General features: G+C 43.9%; 1 protein-coding gene across 1 annotated transcript in view; it reads left to right on the top strand.

The window, feature by feature from the left end:
- Positions 1–19803, top strand: part of LOC120040110 (1-phosphatidylinositol 4,5-bisphosphate phosphodiesterase eta-2-like) — a gene marked incomplete at its 3' end in the record, with an annotated part of 50849 nt that overhangs the window by 15789 nt on the left and 15257 nt on the right. Inside the window, exons 4-8 of the mRNA XM_038985358.1 lie at positions 1857–1986; positions 6161–6331; positions 8281–8374; positions 10114–10317; positions 12156–12276. Coding sequence (XP_038841286.1) covers positions 1857–1986; positions 6161–6331; positions 8281–8374; positions 10114–10317; positions 12156–12276 — 720 coding nt within the window. The remainder of the gene's footprint in view (positions 1–1856; positions 1987–6160; positions 6332–8280; positions 8375–10113; positions 10318–12155; positions 12277–19803) is intronic.

The following is a 19803-nucleotide window of genomic DNA, read 5'->3' as shown; positions in this document are numbered from 1 at the left end:
GTGTAATTGTACACGTATTTGTACCAAACCGTTCAGTACCGGGACCTCGGTCTGGTCCACACTGTGAACCCCAATGAATACATAAAATAATAATAACACTAGGTGATATAAGCTATGCCTACGTTGTGTAAATGAGTAAATCTGAGCTGACACAACCATTTCAGGCTATTCCTTTAAAACAATCATAATAATACATGTTGACATCCCCTCAGTATTCCTACCACCGGAGGGCAGTATTCAAGCAACCCTCCACAGCTGATTCTGACTGCTCCAAATGAGTTACAAGAGCGATGGATATGTTTTATACCTGCGGATATGTACCCATTCTCCGTGGTTGACTAGAAATACAGGGTTTCAACACCTCGTGAAAGTGCTCGAACCACACAACATTGTGTGGCCCTCCGAGGGCTACAGAGCTGCTTCAGTGACAGCCCATCACATTACCCCAGAGTGGGAAATGAACGTGAACCGTGATACAGACACACCTCTTTATGAGAGTGCACACATTTTTCTCTTTTTGTAAGAAAACCTTACAGCATAGGCCTATACAATGTCTGTGCCATGTTTACATATGGATTTCACACGCATATTGCACTTTAATTTAGTGTTGTTGACTAATCGTGTGTTTTCATTCAAGAGAAACCAAAGTGTTATTCCTGATGGTGAGCTCATCAGGCGTTATATGACTCATGATCATATATGGAGTCAGGAATACCAACACTTTTTTTCTAAAATGAAAAATAAATAAATAACTACAGTAATGTCATTTTCCTGCTGTACTGAAATTGACCCATGACCCCAAAACGGCAATACGTTCCGGACTGTGGGTTTGGAGAACTGCTTCTCCCCTACATTTTTGGTGAGGACTTTTCAATACTTGAATCGGTTGTGGATAATTAATAATGATGTTAGCATGGGTGTCCTGTGTGAATTTAAGACCTGAGCCCTAGGACCATACGTCGGGACTACCGGGCGTGGTGACTCCTTGCTGTCCCCAGTCCGCCTGGCCTTGCTGCTATTCCAGTTTCAACTGTTCTGCCTGCGGTTATGGAACCGCCACCTGTCCCAGACCTGTTGTTTTTCAACTCTTAATGATCGGCTATGAAAAGCCAACTGAAAATTATTCATGATTATTATTTGACCATGCTTGTCACTTATGAACATTTTTGAACATCTTGGCATAGTTCTGTTATAATCTCCACCCGGCACAGCCAGAAGAGGACTGGCCACCCCTCATAGCCTGGTTCCGTGCTTCTACACCTGCATTACTAGCTGTTTGGGGTTTTAGGCTGGGTTTCTGTACAGCACTTCGAGATATTAGCTGATGTACGAAGGGCTATATAAAATAAACTTGATTGATTGATTGATTGTGCACAAACAGTGCACTCGCTCTTACACACACAAGTTATTTCTCTCCCCACACACAGGCATGCGTACACACACTGCGGCGTCGGCGTGCCAGCGAGTCTGATGTGCTGATGAAAAGGTACATCCAAAAGCTTCCACCTCCTATCACATGGTGTCTGTCAGACGCACACAGACGGCTTGTGTTAAAATTAGACTCTGCTGCGGGGAGTAAGAGCTGTGTTAGAGAAACAGAAGGTTCTGCGTTGTTTCACGACTGTTTTGGGCTCTGAACCGTGATGCACTTAGACGACCTATGCTAAACATCGTGAACCACGCTGGCTGTACACTTTCTGTTGCATTAATTAATCAGTCAATGTGACCACCTGTGCCTAGTTTATGGGACAGATCTCTTACAAAGGACTATTCAAAATAAAGTTTAACCTAAGTAGGTTTTCACAGGGCTTGTTGTTGTGTGTGTTATCTATCCTTAACCCCTGGTTGGTTTGTACGTGGCTGAAGCAGACGTTTGCGGAGGCGGATAAGAATGGCGATGGAAGCCTGAGCATCAGCGAGGTCTTGCACCTCCTACACAAGCTGAACGTCAACCTGCCCCGCCAGAAAGTCAAGCAGATGTTTAAGGTACACTACAGTCATATTTTTTATGTGTGTGTGTGTGTGTGTGTATATATTTTGAAGGTGTTTTCTGACTTTATTGAACAGATAGCGAAAATCACAGTGGTGATAGACAGAGGTTGCGTCAAAGGGCCCGGATTCCAAACCATGCCAACAATATAGACGTGTGCCAGAGGCTGCAGCATTACAACTAGACCAGTCAGGACAATGCTACGGTCATATTTGAATAATTTCGGTTTTATAAAATTTTTCATTACAAAGAATCTCAAAGCACTTAGAAGCAAAATAAACAGGCCATTAGAATTAAAGGCTACAGGCGGCTTTTATGGAGGGGATAGAGGGAGGGGATAGAGGGAGGGGATAGAGGGAGGAGAGTGGGGAGGAGGAGAGTGGGGAGGAGTGGGGGGGGGAGAGGGAGGGGAGGAGTGGGGGGGGGAGAGGGAGGGGAGGAGTGGGGGGAGGGGATAGAGGGAGGGGAGGAGGAGGAAAGGGGGGAGGAGGAGAGAGGGAGGGGAGGAGGAGTGGGGGGAGGGGATAGAGGGAGGGGAGGAGGAGGAAAGGGGGGAGGAGGAGAGAGGGAGGGGAGGAGGAGTGGGGGGAGGGGATAGAGGGAGGGGAGGAGGAGGAAAGGGGAGAGGAGGAGAGAGGGAGGGGAGGAGGAGTGGGGGGAGGGGATAGAGGGGATAGAGGGAGGGGAGGAGGAGGAGGAAAGGGGATACCTAGTCAGTTGTACAACTGAAGGCATTCAACTGAAATGTGTCATCTGCATTTAACCCAACCCCTCTGAATCAGAGAAGTGTGGGGGGGCTGCCTTAATCGGCATCCATGTCTTCAGTGCCGGGGAACAGTGGGTTAACTGCCTTGCTCAGGGGCAGAACGATAGATTTTTACCTTGTCAGCTAGGGGATTCAATCCAGCAACATTTTGGTTACTAGTCCAACGCTCTAACTACGAGAGGGAGGGAAGGAGTAGAGGAAGGGAAGGAGTGTTATCAGTGATAACAGGGCTTAGTAGTGCATAGAGAACAGGGTGCCATTTAGGACGTAGACAAAATGTTAATAAATCAAAGTATTGAATCTACGTGGGTTGGTGGTTTTAAATAGTCCAAAACCCGTGGGATACTTTCCTTTCTGAGATATTTAGTGATTCTTTATCTTACGAAAGAGAAGATGGCCCTTTTGTTGCCAATATGCTTCACTGAAACCATAAAGCCTGTGAAAATGACAATTACCTTTGATTTCTTAGCTAGCTTGGCACAGTCTGTGTGGATACAAGTCCCGTTCACCCTGTTAGCATCCGCTCCAAGAAAGGACCAGCCAGCTTTCTCCAAATGAGCCAGTCATGGTGAATAAAAAGCGAGAGCTGTGGCTTCATTATTTCCCAACTTTTAAATTGAGTTCATTTAATTAACAACCTCGGTCAACCTCAGGACTTGACCTTTTTCAAAGCTGTTCGAATGACTCACTTAGTGGGAATGGGGATGTGTCGTCGTGACTGTTATGAAATTTGGGACAGATTTGTCACAGGAAACTATATAACAGGAAAGGCAATTGAGAGGCACCTAGAAATGGCTGTTTTGCCTTTTTCATAATGACTCCTGGGCTCCTCCTCAATTCATCCTGCCTAGATTCCTTGTATCCTCTATCCTTGCCACCTTCTCTAAATACATTAGAGAAGGTCTGATGGAAGGGTCCTTGGACTTTTCCCTTAGCAAACAGGTTATGCTAGTAGCTACAAACTCCCAGCCATGACACAGCCCAGTGGAGCCAGAGGGTCCTTTGACAGCCCTGCTAAGATTAGTGAGTTAGCAGTGTGTTATCATGTTGTTAGTCTGTTAGCGCTGGCGCCCGTGGCAGTTCCTGTGGCGTAGCGAGCTGCACTAAGCCCTGCCCCCCTTGGGGGGTGTCACCCATATGGTGCGTAGGAAAACAGACGGCCTCCGGTGTAACACACGATAACACACCAGGGACCAATCTGGACCTTGGTGTTTGTGTGGGTGGGTGTGCGTATTCTTGCTACACTTAGTGTACCGCATTAAGTCAATTTCTCCCCCTCTCTCCCTCGAGATTTGACTTCCTGTTCAGTGTTGAGACACAGAGGTACGTTGTTTCTGCCAGGTGCTCTTTTTTGCCTCTCCGTTGAGCGTGCCGATGTTTGGGTTTGTACTGGGTCAATATTCAAATGTTATATGTTACATGCGCCGAATACAACGGGTGTAGACTTAACGGTGAAATGTTTACTTACGAGCCCTTCCCAACGATGCAGAGATAACAACAGAATAGGAAGTAGTAACACAAGGAATCAAATACACAAGATTAGAGCTACAGTACCAGCCAAAAGTTTGGACACACCTACTCATTCAAGGGTTTTTCTTTATTTTTACTATTTTCTGCATTGTAGAGTAACATCAAAAAAAAAAGTGTTAAACAAATCAAAATATATTTTAGATTCTTCAAAGTATCTACCCTTGGCTTGATGACAGCTTTACACACTCTTGGCATTCTCTCAACCAGCTTCATGGGGTAGTCACCTGGATTGCATTTCGAAAAACAGGTGTGCCTTGTTAAAAGTACATTTGTGGAATTTCTTTCCTTAGTGCGTTTGAGCCGATCAGTTGTGTTGTGATAAGGTAGGGGTGATATACAGAGGATAGCCCTATTTGGTAAAAGACCAAGTCCATATTATTACATTTTGAAAGTTTCTTCAAGTGCAGTCGCAAAAACCATCAAGCTCTATGATGAAACTGGCTCTCATGAGGACCCAGAGTTACCTCTACAGAGGATACGTTCATTAGTTACCAGACTCAGAAATTGCAGCCCAAATAAATGCTTTACAGAGTTCAAGTAACAGACACAGTTCAACATCAACTGTTCAGAGGAGACTGCGTGAATCAGGCCTTCATGGTCGAATTGCTGCAAAGAAACCACTACTAAAGGACACCAATAAGAAGAAGTGACTTGCTTGGGCCAAGGAACACGAGCAATGGACATTAGACCGGTGGAAATCCTTTGGTCCTTTGGCCTGGAGTTCAAATTTGAGATTTTTGGATCCAACCACCGTGTCTTTGTGAGACACAGAGTAGGTGAACAGATGATCTCTGCATGTGTGGTTTCCACCGTGAAGCATGGAGTAGGCGGTATGATGGTGTGGGGTGCTTTGCTGGTGACACTGTCTGTGATTCATTTATAATTCAAGGCACACTTAACCAGCATGGCTACCACAGCATTCTGCAGCGATACGCTGTCCCATCTGGTTTGCACCTAGTCCCACTATCATTTGTTTTTCAACAGGACAATGCCCCAAAACACACCTCCAGGCTGTGTAAGGGCTATTTGACAAAGAAGGAGAGTGATTGATTGAGTGCTGCATCAGATGACCTGGCCTCCACAATCCCCCGACCTCAACCCAATTGAGATGGTTTGGGATGAGTTGGACCGCACAATGAAGGAAAAGCAGCCAACAAGTGCTCCGCATATGTGGGAACTCCTTCAAGGCTGTTGGAAAAGCATTCCAGGTGAAGCTGGTTGAGAGAGTGCCAAGAATGTGCAAAGCTGTCAATGCAAAGGGTGGCCACTTTGAAGAATCTAAAATATGTTTTGATTTAACACTTTTTTTGGGGGGGGGTTACTACGTGATTCCATATGTGTTATTTAATAGTTTTGATGTTTCATTATTATTCTACAATGTAGAAAATAGTAAAAAATAAAGAGGTGTCCAAACTTTTGACTGGTACTTTATATACAGGATGTACCAGATCAATGTGGAGAGGTACAAAGTATTTAAGGTAGATATGTACATGAAGACAGAGTAAAGTGACTAGGCATCAGGATAAATCTTAATGAGGTATTTAAGGTAGATATGTATATGAAGACAGTGTAAAGTGACTGGGCATCAGGATAAATCTTAATGAGGTATTTAAGGTAGATACTGTATGTACATGAAGACACAGTAAAGTGACTAGGCATCAGGATAAATCATAAGAAGAGTCAAATAAATAACAAGAGTACAGCAGTCTATGTGTTTGTTGTCGGTATGCAAGTGTGCGTTTTGTATTTGAGTGTGTGTGTGTGTGTAAATAGTATGTAGTCTTGTGAATATGCATAGTGAGTGCAACATATGGTCAGTGCAGGTCATGAATGGTTACCTGGACTAACTGTTTACACGCTTCTCTTCTTCCCAGGAGGCAGACACTGATGACAACCAGGGCACCCTGGGCTTTGAGGAGTTTTGTTCCTTCTACAAGATGATGTCGACACGCCGTGACCTCTACCTGCTCATGCTCACCTACAGCAACCACATGGACCACCTTGACACCAGCAACCTGGCCCGCTTCCTGGAGCTGGACCAGAAGGTACAGTGAGCAGAGCTGGAGTGTATGCAGGCAGCCAGACAGGCACATACACACCTGCGGGGTTACACACACTGCACATCCCCAGATATTGAAAAGGTATCCATAGTGACATGCCTCTGGGTTAACTCTCCTTTTTAAGTTACTTCGGTGGACCCCTCTAAGATATTTCTGTGACTCCTCTCTGAGGCAAACACCTGATTTTTAAGATTTGAGTCTCAATGGTAGCAGCAGGATACACTTGTCGGGACAATTTGACAGTTTTTTTCCCACCTTCCTGCCTGTTTCCATGTGTCAGAATTTTTCCATTCAACAGATTATGCATATGGCTCACAATATTACTATTGAATTGCAGTGAAAAGCTCAGTTTGACATTTTGACTCTAAGCCTTGACAAAGACGTTTCAACCGTTATAGACCAAACGGATAGAATAGACACTTGACTGGAAAAAAAAGACCATCACTTTTATATACATACATCCCATTTGGAATGGTTATCCAATACACTTTGTCATTCTAGGTGGTATGTTAGTAACAGAGCCAATATAGCTTTGTCTACAGTGTATAATGTTCAGCTTATCAATGTGGAAAAGTTCTTGCTACTGCAAGTTAGAGGAGAGTTTTTTTTGCTGACATCCCCCTTGGTCCGCAAGCTAACTAAACAAGAATCTTCTGTTGTGACTCACCCCCATAGAGACTCCACTAGGTCACAGACCGACACAGTCGTGTAATGGATTTTCTATTAGGGCCTAAAACAAAGGCTTAATAGTGGTGGGTATGTGCAGACATAGACCCCTACAAGGCTATTAGAATAGCAGTACCAATTCTAAAGGCTTTGGGTGTCTAAAATAATATATGATCACCTATCTAATGGTTCTGCTATAAAAAATATAAAAAATATAGAGACTGTAAAAAATAAAAGGAGCGGTAATGAATGAATTAGCTCTGTGCTTTATAACGAGCATGTGCTTTTTGGGCTAATTTGCAGTCAACAAAATGAAGCGGGGAGAAAATGCATTTGTTTGGTGTTTGGATCCCAGTTGATGTCTAGTCTGCCCATTTCAGAAGTTGGGGTATATTATTTGGGCTAATTGTGTTTGATGTTCCACAATTCCCTACTTTGTAGGGGAGGTTTGTGGTGGTTTAACGAGGTGAGTTATATCAAACAGGATGCAGCTGGGCGGTCTCCAGCTCCTCTCTTCTCTGCTGGCATCATTAGCTACAGCCTGCCTTGGTTTCTCTGATTAACTGTGTTTACTAGCGGTCTCTCTCTCGCTGTGTATGTGTGCGTGCCTTAACTCTCCCATCTCATCACCATTTGCTGCCGCAATACCCAAAGTGTCTCCACTCTACGTACTTGTTAGCCAAACCCATTTATCCACATTTACCCACTTCTTAAAAAGCCCTTTAGCCTCTCGTGATCGGGAATCGGGGCAAAACCGCGGTCAGAAAGCAGTTTGATGTCAAATCCCTAATGTTTGTAAGTGACCAGGGGAAAGTGGCACAACCTTTTCGCTAGCTAACTTCTCAATCTGTCCTTGAAACGCCAGTTTCCCATCTCCGTAAGTAGTCCAAGCTACTTAGCCAAAGCCTCTGTATCCCAGATCTAGTAGTGTGCAGCACTCAACTGGGGGGGGGCACTGCGACAAAGTGAATGTCATCCCCCTGCCCCTTCCCCCCCCACCCATTTTGGGTCGGCCTGACAATGATTGACATGGATGGGTATCAGATCGACCAATCGGCCAGTTTAAAAAGCCAGCTGTCAGGCGGACAATTGGATTTTAGCACAGGGATGGGGACTATTAGCCGCATACAGGAATGTATCTTCACCAACTCTCCAAATGTTTCCTGTTATGCAGAGGGTTTTGATTGTTAGGTACTGTAGTCAATCTGCATTTTTTTTTTTACTATTTGTTTATTGTGCGTTTGTTCTTGTCTTTTTCTGTTTTGTAGATGACGAAGGTGACCAAAGACCATTGCCTTGAGATTGTGAACAAATTTGAGCCATGCCCCGAGAACCAGAAGCAAGGAGTTCTGGGTATTGATGGTAAGAGCTCTCTCTTGGTTCCCCTTTCTATTGTCCTTTTATCAGTCAAATGTCTCATGTCTCTCCAATCCCATCCCCCGTCTACAACGTCTCTCCAATCCCATCCCCCGTCTACAACGTCTCTCCAATCCCATCCCCGGTCTACAACGTCTCTCCAATCCCATCCCCCCGTCTACAACGTCTCTCCAATCCCACCCCCCCGTCTCCAACGTCTCTCCAATCCCACCCCCCGTCTACAACGTCTCTCCAATCCCATCCCCCGTCTACAACGTCTCTCCAATCCCACTCCAACGTCTCTCCAATCCCACCCCCCCGTCTACAACGTCTCTCCAATCCCATCCCCCGTCTACAACGTCTCTCCAATCCCATCCCCCGTCTCCAACGTCTCTCCAATCCCACCCCCCCGTCTACAACGTCTCTCCAATCCCCCCCCCCCGTCTACAACGTCTCTCCAATCCCATCCCCCGTCTACAACGTCTCTCCAATCCCATCCCCCGTCTACAACGTCTCTCCAATCCCATCCCCCGTCTACAACGTCTCTCCAATCCCATCCCCCGTCTACAACGTCTCTCCAATCCCACCCCCCCGTCTACAACGTCTCTCCAATCCCATCCCCCGTCTACAACGTCTCTCCAATCCCACCCCCCCGTCTACAACGTCTCTCCAATCCCATCCCCCGTCTACAACGTCTCTCCAATCCCATCCCCCGTCTACAACGTCTCTCCAATCCCACCCCCCCGTCTACAACGTCTCTCCAATCCCACCCCCCCGTCTACAACGTCTCTCCAATCCCATCCCCCGTCTACAACGTCTCTCCAATCCCATCCCCCGTCTACAACGTCTCTCCAATCCCATCCCCCCGTCTACAACGTCTCTCCAATCCCATCCCCCCGTCTACAACGTCTCTCCAATCCCATCCCCCCGTCTACAACGTCTCTCCAATCCCATCCCCCCGTCTACAACGTCTCTCCAATCCCACCCCCCCGTCTACAACGTCTCTCCAATCCCACCCCCCCGTCTACAACGTCTCTCCAATCCCACCCCCCCGTCTACAACGTCTCTCCAATCCCATCCCCCGTCTACAACGTCTCTCCAATCCCATCCCCCGTCTACAACGTCTCTCCAATCCCATCCCCCGTCTACAACGTCTCTCCAATCCCACCCCCCCGTCTACAACGTCTCTCCAATCCCACCCCCCGTCTACAACGTCTCTCCAATCCCATCCCCCGTCTACAACGTCTCTCCAATCCCATCCCCCGTCTACAACGTCTCTCCAATCCCATCCCCCGTCTACAACGTCTCTCCAATCCCATCCCCCGTCTACAACGTCTCTCCAATCCCATCCCCCGTCTACAACGTCTCTCCAATCCCATCCCCCGTCTACAACGTCTCTCCAATCCCATCCCCCGTCTCCAACGTCTCTCCAATCCCACCCCCCCGTCTCCAACGTCTCTCCAATCCCACCCCCCCGTCTCCAACGTCTCTCCAATCCCACCCCCCCGTCTCCAACGTCTCTCCAATCCCACCCCCCCGTCTCCAACGTCTCTCCAATCCCATCCCCGTCTACAACGTCTCTCCAATGTGGTCTTCTTAATGGTTGTGTTCACTTGGCGCCAAACGGACAAAAACGGACTGAAACAGGGAGGCGACTACCTGGATGTTATTGGTTGCAGAATGTAAAAAAAAAAAAAAAAAAAAAAAAAATTAAAAATTAAAATTCTGTTTGCTTTGTGACCTAGGTTTCACCAGCTACATGCGCAGCCCGGCGGGGGACATCTTCAACCCAGAGCACAACGTGGTGACCCAGGACATGTCTCAGCCGCTCTGCAACTACTTCATCGCCTCGTCCCACAACACCTACCTGATGGGGGACCAGCTCATGTCCCAGTCCCGCCTCGACATGTACGCCTGGGTGCTGCAGGCCGGCTGCCGCTGCGTGGAAGGTCTGTGGAAGGCGCCGTTCTCTGAATAACGCGCACTCATGCACCCAAAACGTTTATTCAAGCAAGCGTGTACCAGTGCACATACAGTTGAAGTCGGAAGTTTACATACACCTTATCCAAATACATTTTAAACTCAGTTTTTCACAATTCCTGAAATGTAATCCTAGTAAAAATTCCCTGTCTTAGGTCATTTAGGATCACCACTTTATTTTAGGAATGTGAAGTGTCAGAATCATCACATTCCCAGTGGTTCAGAAGTTTACATACACAATTAGTATTTGGTAGCATTGCCTTTCAATTGTTTAACTTGGGTCAAACGTTTCGGTTAGCCTTCCATAAGCTTCCCACAATAAGTTTGGGGAATTTTGATCCCTTCCTCCTGACAGAGCTGGTGTAACTGAGTCAGGTTTGTAGGCCTCCTTGCTCGCACACACTTTTTCAGTTCTGCCCACACATTTTCTATGGGATTGAGGTCAGGGCTTTGTGATGGCCACTCCAATACCTTGACTTTGTTGTCCTTAAGCCATTTTGCCACAACTTTGGAAGTATGCTTTGGGTCATTGTCAATTTGCAAGACCCATTTGCGACCAAGCTTTAACTTCCTGACTGATGTTTTGAGATGTTGCTTCAATATATCCACATAAGTTTCTTTCCTCATGATGCCACAGACAGATTATGTGCACCCCCACAACATGATGCTGCCACCCCCGTGCTTCACGGTTGGGATGGTGTTCTTCAGCTCGCAAGCATCCCCCTTTTTCCACCAAACATAACGATGGTCATTATGGCCAAACAGTTCTATTTTTGTTTCATCAGACCAGAGGACATTTCTCCAACATGTACAATCTTTGTCCCCATGTGCAGTTGCAAACCATACTCAGGCATTTTTATGGCGGATTTGGAGCAGTGGCTTCGTCCTTGCTGAGTGGCCTTTCAGGTTATGTCAATATAGGACTCGTTTTACTGTGGATATAGATACAGATAGATAGTACCTGTTTCCTCCAGCATCTTCACAAGGTCCTTTGCTGTGGTTCGGCGATTGATTTGCACTTTTCGCACCAAAGTACGTTCATCTCTAGGAGACAGAACACATCTCCTTCCTGAGCGGTATGGCGGCTGCGTGGTGTTTATAATTGCGTACTATTGTTTGAACAGGTGAACGTGGTACCTTCAGGCGTTTGGAAATTGCTCCGAAGGATGAACCAGACTTGTGGAGGTCTCCATTTTTTTTTCTGAGGTCTTGGCTGATCTATTTTGATTTTCCTTTGATGTCAAGCAAAGAGGCACTGAGTTTGAAGGTAGGCCTTGAAATACATCCACAGGTACACCTCCAATTGACTCAAATTATGTCAATTAGCCCATCAGAAGCTACTAAAGCCATGACAACATTTTCTGGAATTTTCCAAGCTGTTTAAAGGCACAGTCACTTATGTATGTGTATGTAAACTTCTGACCCACTGGAATTGTGCAACAGGGAATTATAATTGAAATGATCTGTCTGTAAACAATTGTTGGAAAAATTACTTGTGTCATGCACAAAGTAGATGTCCTAACCGACTTGCCAAAACTATAGTTTGTTAACAAGAAATTTGTGGAGTGGTTGAAAAACTAGTTTTAATGACTCCAACCTAGGTGTATGTAATCTTCCGACTTCAACTGTACATAGAGGTTACATACTGGTACAAATATTGTCTGTCTTGTCTTCAGTCAGAGAATGTAATGGGTTCCTTGTTTGTAACAGTTTGTGAGCTGAAGGATTAACACGGGAAGTATTGATTAGGTTTGAGTACACTACCTTCTCATGGTCACTCCATTCTTTTTCTTTCCCTCCACTGCAGTGGACTGCTGGGACGGGCAGGACGGCGAGCCCATCGTGCACCACGGCTATACGCTCACCTCCAAGATCCTCTTCAAAGACGTCATCGAGACCATCAACAAGTACGCCTTTGTGAAAAACGAGTAAGAATGTCGGCTTCTGAGTTCTTAAATCTTGTTTTGTCCACAGACATCCTAGCTAGCTTCTCAGGTTAACTCCCTAACAAAAATACCTATATAAATCAAAACGTTTTTTTTTTATAGCAACATGAGGTTGATTTGACATCGAGCCTACCAACATCGTTCATACATCTTAATGGTAACAATATATCTTTCAGATGTAGCCTACTTTACCTACGGCTTTCTCATATGCTCCAGATATGCTATTATTTTTAAAATTTTGTTTAACCTTTATTTAACCAGACATATCAGTTAAGAACAAATTCTTAGTTACAATGACGGCCTACCAGAAGGGACGGGGTCTGGGAGTAAAAATCTAATCACACATCACGGCAAAAGAGACCACAACACTACACAAAGAGAGACCTAAGACAACAACACAGCATGTTAGCGATACCACTTGACAACAACATGGTAGCAACACAAAACATGGTACAAACATTATTGGGCAAAGACAACAGCGCAAAGGGAAAGAAGGTAGAGACAACAATACATCACGCGAAGCAGCCACAACTGTCAGTGTCCATGATTGAGTCTTTGAATGAACAGATGGAGATAAAACTGTCCAGTTTGAGTGTTTTTGCAGCTCGTTCCAGTCGCTAGCTGCAGCGAACTGAAAAGAGGAGCGACCCAGGGATGTGTGTGCTTTGGGGATCTTTAACAGAATGTGACTGGCAGAACGGGTGTTGTATGTGGCATGGGTAGGATGGTCATCTGATTCAGGGTTAGTTTGGCAGCTGGGGTGAAAGAGGAGCGATTACGATAGAGGAAACAAAGTCTAGATTTTAACTTTAGCCTGCAGCTTTGATATGTGCTGAGAGAAGGTCTGTGCACCGTCTAGTTATACTCCCAAGTAGTTGTATGAGGTGACTACCTCAAGCTCTAAACCCTCAGAGGTAGTAATCACACCTGTGGGGAGAGGGGTATTCTTCTTACCAAACCACATTACCTTTGTCTTGGAGGTGTTCAGAACAAGGTTAATGGCAGAGAAAGCTTGTTGGACACTAAGAAAGCTTTGTTGTAGAGCATTTAACACAAAATCCGGGGAGGGGCCAGCTGAGTATAAGACTGTATCATCTGCATATAAATGGATGAAAGAACTTCCTACTGCCTGAGCTATGTTGTTGATGTAAATGTAAATTGAGAAGAGCGTGGGGCCTTGGATCGAGCCTTGGGGTACTCCCTTGGTGACAGGCAGTGTCCGAGACAGCAGATGTTCTGACTTTATACACTGCACTCTTTGAGAGAGGTAGTTAGCAAACCAGACCAAAGGCCCCTCAGAGACACCAATACTCCTTAGCCGGCCCACAAGAATGGAATGGTCTACCGTATCAAAAGCTTTGGCCAAGTCAATAAAAATAGCAACACAACATTGCTTAGAATCAAGGGCAATGGTGAAATTATTTAGGACCTGTAAGGACACATCCATAACCTGAGTGGAAACCAGATTGTATACCCGAGAGAATACTATAGACATCAAGAAAGCCAGTCAGTTGATTATTATTATTGTTTTTTACTCTTTTGGTAAACAGGGCAAAATAGAAATAGGCCTATAAAAGGTAGGATCAGCTTGATCTACCCCTTTAAATTAAAGATGCACCGTGGCTGCCTTCCAAGCAATGGGAACTTCCCCAGAGAGGAGAGACAGGTTAAAAAGGTCAGAGAGAGACTTGGCGATGATAGGGGCAGCAACCTTAAAGAAGAAAGGGTCTAATCCATCTGACCCAGATGTTTTTTGAGGTCAAGTTTAAGGAGCTCCTTTAGTACTTCAGACTCAGTGACCGCCTGCAGGGAGAAACTTTGTAGTGGGGCAAAGGAAAAAGAGGGAGGAGCATTGGGATGGTTGCATTAGAAGGTGTGGAGATGAGGAAATGTTGGACAGGCAAGGAGACATGGCTGAGTCAAATAGGAATCCTGACTTAATGAAGTGGTGATTTAAAGAGCTTAGCCATGTGCTCCTTGTCAGTAACAACCACATCATCAACATTAAGGGGCATGGGCAGCTGTGAGGAGGAGGGTTTATTCTCCAGGTCTTTAAGTTTTCCAGAACTTCTTGGGGTTAGACCCACAGAGAAAGAACTGCTCCTTAACTTCTCTAGGGTACGTGAGACGGTAGCGTCCCACCTCTTCAACAGCCAGTGAAACTGCTGGGCGCCAAATTCAAATACAGAAATACTCATTATAAAAATTCCGAAAACAAAACATATTTTACATAGGTTTAAAGATGAACTTCTTGTGAATCCAACCACGGTGTCAGATTTTAAAAATGCTTTACGGCGAAAGCATACCTTACGATTATTTGAGAACATAGCCCAGCAGACAAATCATTACAAACAGTAACCAGCCAAGTAGAAGAGTTACACAAGTCAGAAATAGAGGTAAAATTAATCCCTTACCTTTGATGATCTTCATATGGTTGCACTCAGCAGACATTAATTTACTCAATAAATGTTCCTTTTGTTTGATAAAGTCTCTTTATATCCAAAAACCTCTGTTTTGTTTGCGCGTTTTCTTCAGTAATCCACAGGCTCAAATGCAGACAAAAAAATCCAGATTGTATCCGTAAAGTTCATAGAAACATGTCAAACGATGTTTATATTCAATCCTCAGGTTGTTTTTAGCCTAAATAATCGATAATATTTCAACCGGACAATAACGTCATCAATATAAAAGGTAAACAAGAAAGGCACTCTCTCGGTCGTGCGCATGAAAAAGCTCTGTGACACTTTAGGGTCCACTGCTCTTACTTCCTCATTTTTCAGAATACAAGCCTGAAACAATTTCTAAAGACTGTTGACATCTAGTGGAAGGCATAGGAACTGCAATTTGAGTCCTAAGTCAATGGTTACTGTAATGGCATTGAATAGAAAACTACAAAACCAAAAAAATAACTACTTCCTGAATGGATTTTTCTCAGGTTTTCGCCTGCCAAATCAGTTCTGTTATACTCAGACACTCTTTTAACAGTTTTGGGAACTTTAGAGTGTTTTCTATCCAAATCTATATGCAAATCATATCTTCTGGGCCCGAGTAGCAGGCAGTTTAAATGGGGCATGCTTTTCATCCAAAATTCCGAATGCTGCCCCCTACCCTAGAGAAGTTAAAGTAACTAACTTTGGCCTTCCGGATAGCCTGAGTGCACTTATTTCTAATTTGCCTGAACGAGAACCAGTCAGCCTGAGTTATGCGTGTGCTGAGCGATTTGCCAAATGGAATTCTTGTGGTGGAGTGACTCTGCCAGATCACATTCGAACCAGGGGCTGAACCTGCTTTTAGTTCTCATTGTCATTATGGGCGCTTATTTGTTAATGATACCACTGAAAAAAAAGGTCTAAGGCCAGGTCATAAAGGAAGGCTTGCTCATTAAAGTTTTTTAGCAAGTGTTTATGACAAATCAGAACAGGTCGTTTCACTGAGCAGCCATTACGAACACAGGCTGTAAAACAGTGGTCACTAAGGTCATTACAGAAAACACCAGACTGATACCTATCAGGGTTATTTGTGAGGATAACATCAAGGAGGGTAGCCTTTTCTGGGTGTTTGGAGCCATACCTTGTGGGATTGGTAATAATAAGAGAAAGATTTAGGGAGTCCCATTGCTTTAGGACTTGGTCAGGTTGTTTAAGCATGTCCCAGTATAGGTCACCTAGCAGGACAAATTCAGACTTAGTGTAAGGGGCCAGGAGAGAGCTTAGGGCAGGTAGGGTACAGGCCGGTGCTGATGGTGGCCGATGACACCCAGCAACAGTCAACAAAGAGTTATTTAATGCATTAAACCAGCAAATCAAATTGTTTGGGGACAGACTTGGTGGAGATAACCGAGCACTGAAGGTGATCCTTGGTAAAGATTGTCACTCCACAACATTTTGGAAGATTTGTCTTGCTGAAAAAGGTTATAACCAGAAAGGTTAATATCAGTATTCAAAACACTCTTCCTTAACTTCTCTGCGTTACGGATCCCTTTTACGGGATAATTTTCCTAAACAACCGCTGAATTGCAGGGCGCAAAATATTACTAAAAATATTTATAATCATGCAATCACAAGTGAAATATACCAAAACACAGCTTAGCTTGTTGTTAATCCACCTATCGTGTCAGATTTTGAAAATATGCTTTAAAATGAAAGAAATTCAAGCTTTTGAGAGTGTATCAATCAATGCTAGAACAGCTAGCCCCAAATTAGCATGGTCACGAAAGTCAGAAAAACAATCAAATTAATCGCTTACCTTTGATAATCTTCGGATGTTTGCACTCACGAGACTCCCAGTTACACAACAAATGTTCTTTTTGTTCGATAAAATTGCTTTTATAACAAAAAACGCCATTTGGGATGCGCGTTATGCTCAGAAAACCAAAGCCTCGTTCCGTTCGACGAAAATTCCAAAAAGTATCCGTAATGTTCGTAGAAACATGTAAAATGTTTTTTATAATCAATCCTCAGGTTGTTTTTAACAAACATAATCGATAATATTTAGACAGTAACCTATTCAATAAGAGAGAGAAAAGAAAATGGAGAGCTACCCTCTCGTGCGCAGGAACTAATCAGAGGACACCTGACTAGTTCTGAAAAATCATTTTTCAAAATAAAAGCCTGAAACTATGTCTAAAGCCTGGTCACAGCCTGAGGAAGCCATTGGAAAAGGAATCTGGTTGAAATGGAAGAAAGACGGGCCAGGAAACACAGATAAAAATAATAATATCACTTCCGGGTTAGATTTTCTCAGGTTTTCGCCTGCAGAATCAGTTTTATTATAATCACAGTCAATATTTTGCCAGTTTTGGAAACGTTGGAGTGTTTTCTATCCTAATCTGTAAATTATATGCATATTCTACGATCTGGACCTGAGAAATAGTCCGTTTACCTTGGGAACGTTATTTAAAAAAATATATAATAATAATCTGACCCCTAGCGTCAAGAGGTTAACCACATCTCCTGTAAGGACCAACACATCTGGATTGGAGCTGTGAACCCACACTTTCAATTGATCCATTTTAGGTAATACGCTTCTAGTGTTAACGTGCAGAAAACCCAGGCTTTTACGAGAGCAGAAATCAGTGAAGCAGATATTAGAGCACAAGTCAGAATTGGAGCTAGCAACAGTAGATGGGCCAGGGTGTACATGCACATTTCCAGATATCATCAACAGTAATACAATCAGGGCAAGGTAGAGGACAGGGAGAGCTCTGCGGTGTTGATTTATAACATTTGAATGTGTATTCGATCATATTGTACATCAATTTCATCAGGTAACATGAATACAAAGCCGGCGAGAGGTGGTTAGGATGGGAGTCCAGAAGTCCGTGTAGCCAGAGTCCCGAGTGTGGGAACAAACAGTCTGTCTCACAGTTGGGTAAACAAGCAAGTTTATAGTCAACAAAGCAACCAGGAGTCATGAGGCAAATAGCATAAAGCAAATAGCATAAAGCACAAGAGAAAAATATAACAACTTCGGGCTAGCCATTGTACGTTCAGTCACTCGCCACAGCAGTGCGTGTGTGCTGGAGGTGAGCAAAAGCTCAGGAGAGAGGGGGGGAGTGTGGTGGGGGTACCTGTACCACACAAGGAGACAGTCCAGGGCAGACGGTGAACAGATCGCCTGGTGGAATTCAGGCAGCAGTGCAGCAGGCGGGAGTAGGGAGTAGTCACACCCACTTGGGAGAAGCTTTTATTTCTGGAGGTAGATTTCTTGTAGAAAATTCCAGCTAGCTAACGCAGCTAGCAAGTCTGTCAGTCTTTTTTTTCCACGTGGAAAAGGAGGTCGTTAGCCAGCTATATCTTTTCAGTGTCGGCGAATGGTCCTTTACAACGTCCAAACAAAGTTTACTCTAGGTGGTGCTTTCAGAAAGTATTCGTAACCTTTGTCTTATTCTACATTTTGTTTCTACAGCCTGAAATATGTTATGTATTTGTTATGTTACACACAATACTACATAATGACAAAGTGAAAACATGTTTTTTGAAATTATTGTAAATGTGTTGAAAATGAAATACAGAAATACCTAATTTCACAAAGTACACCCCCCCGAGTCAACAGTTTGTAGAAGCACCATTGGTGGCAGTTAGAGCAGTTAGAGAGTCTTTCATTCTGGGTAAGTCTCTAAGAGCTTTGCACAACTGGATTGTACAATATTTGCCCATTATTCTTTGTAAAATTCAAGCTCTGTGAAGTTGATTGTTGATCATTGCTAGACAGCCATTTTCAAGTCTCGCCATAGATGTTCAAGATGATTTAAGTCAAAACTGTAACTAGGCCACTCGGGCACATTCAATGCTGTCTTGGTAAGCAACTCCAGTGTAGATTTAGGTTATTGTTCTGCTGAAAAGTGAATTTGTCTCCCATTGTCTGATAGAAATGAGACTGAACCAGGTTTTCCTCTATGATATTACCTGTGCTTAGCTCTATTCTGTTTCTTTTTATCCTAAAAATCCACTCCCTAGTCTTTGCTGATGACAAGCATATCCATAACATGATGCAGCCACCACCATGCTTGAAAATATGAAGTGGTACTCAGTGATTTGTTTTTTTATTTATTTCACCTTTTATTTAACCAGGTAGGCCAGTTGAGAACAAGTTCTCATTTACAACTGCGACCTGGCTAAGATAGAGCAAAGCAGTGTGACACAAACAACACAGGGTTACACATGGGATAAATAAACATACAGTCAATAACACAATAGAAAGTCTATATACAGTGTGCAAATGGATTTGGTTTTGGATTTGGATTTTCCCCAAACACAACGCTTTGTATTCAGGACATAAAGTTAATTTCTTTGCCACATTTATTGCAGTATTACTTAAGTGTGTGGTTGCAAACAGGGTGTATATTTGGAATATTTGTATTCTGTACAGGCTTCCTTTTCACTCTGTCATTTAGGTTCATATTGTGGAGTAACTACAATGTTATTGATCCATCCTCAGTTTTCTCCTATCACAGCCATTAAACTCTGTAACAGTTTTAAAGTCACCATTGGCCTCATGGTGAAATCACTGATCGGTTTCCATCCTCTTCTGAGTCAGGAAGGACGCCTGTATCTTTGTAGTGACTGGGTGTATTGATACGCCATTCAAAGTGTAATTAATAACTTCACCATGCTCAAAGGGATATTCAGTGTCTGCTTTTTCCCCCCGACACATCTACCAATCGGTGCCCTTCTTTGTGAGGCATTGAAAAACCTCCCTGGTCTTTGTGGTTGAATCTGTTCTTGAAATTCACTACTTGATTGAGGGACCTTACAGATAATTGTATGTGTGGGGTACAGAGATGGAGTAGTTATTCAAAAATGACGTTAACCACTATTATTGAACACAGAATATGTCCATGCAACTTATGTGATTTTGCACCTTTCTACTCCTGAACATATTGAGGCTTGCAATAGCTAAGGGTTTGAATACTTGTTAACTCAAGACATTTCAGACATTTCAGCTTATTAATGTTTTTTAAATGTTCAAAACATTTCTAAAAGCAAAATTCCGCTGACATTATGGGGT

The sequence above is a fragment of the Salvelinus namaycush genome, unplaced genomic scaffold, assembly GCF_016432855.1.
Source record: "Salvelinus namaycush isolate Seneca unplaced genomic scaffold, SaNama_1.0 Scaffold324, whole genome shotgun sequence".
NCBI classification, from domain to species: domain Eukaryota; kingdom Metazoa; phylum Chordata; class Actinopteri; order Salmoniformes; family Salmonidae; genus Salvelinus; species Salvelinus namaycush.
The sequence above is the reverse complement of the archived record's forward strand: the minus strand, read 5'-3'. Positions and strand labels throughout refer to the sequence as shown.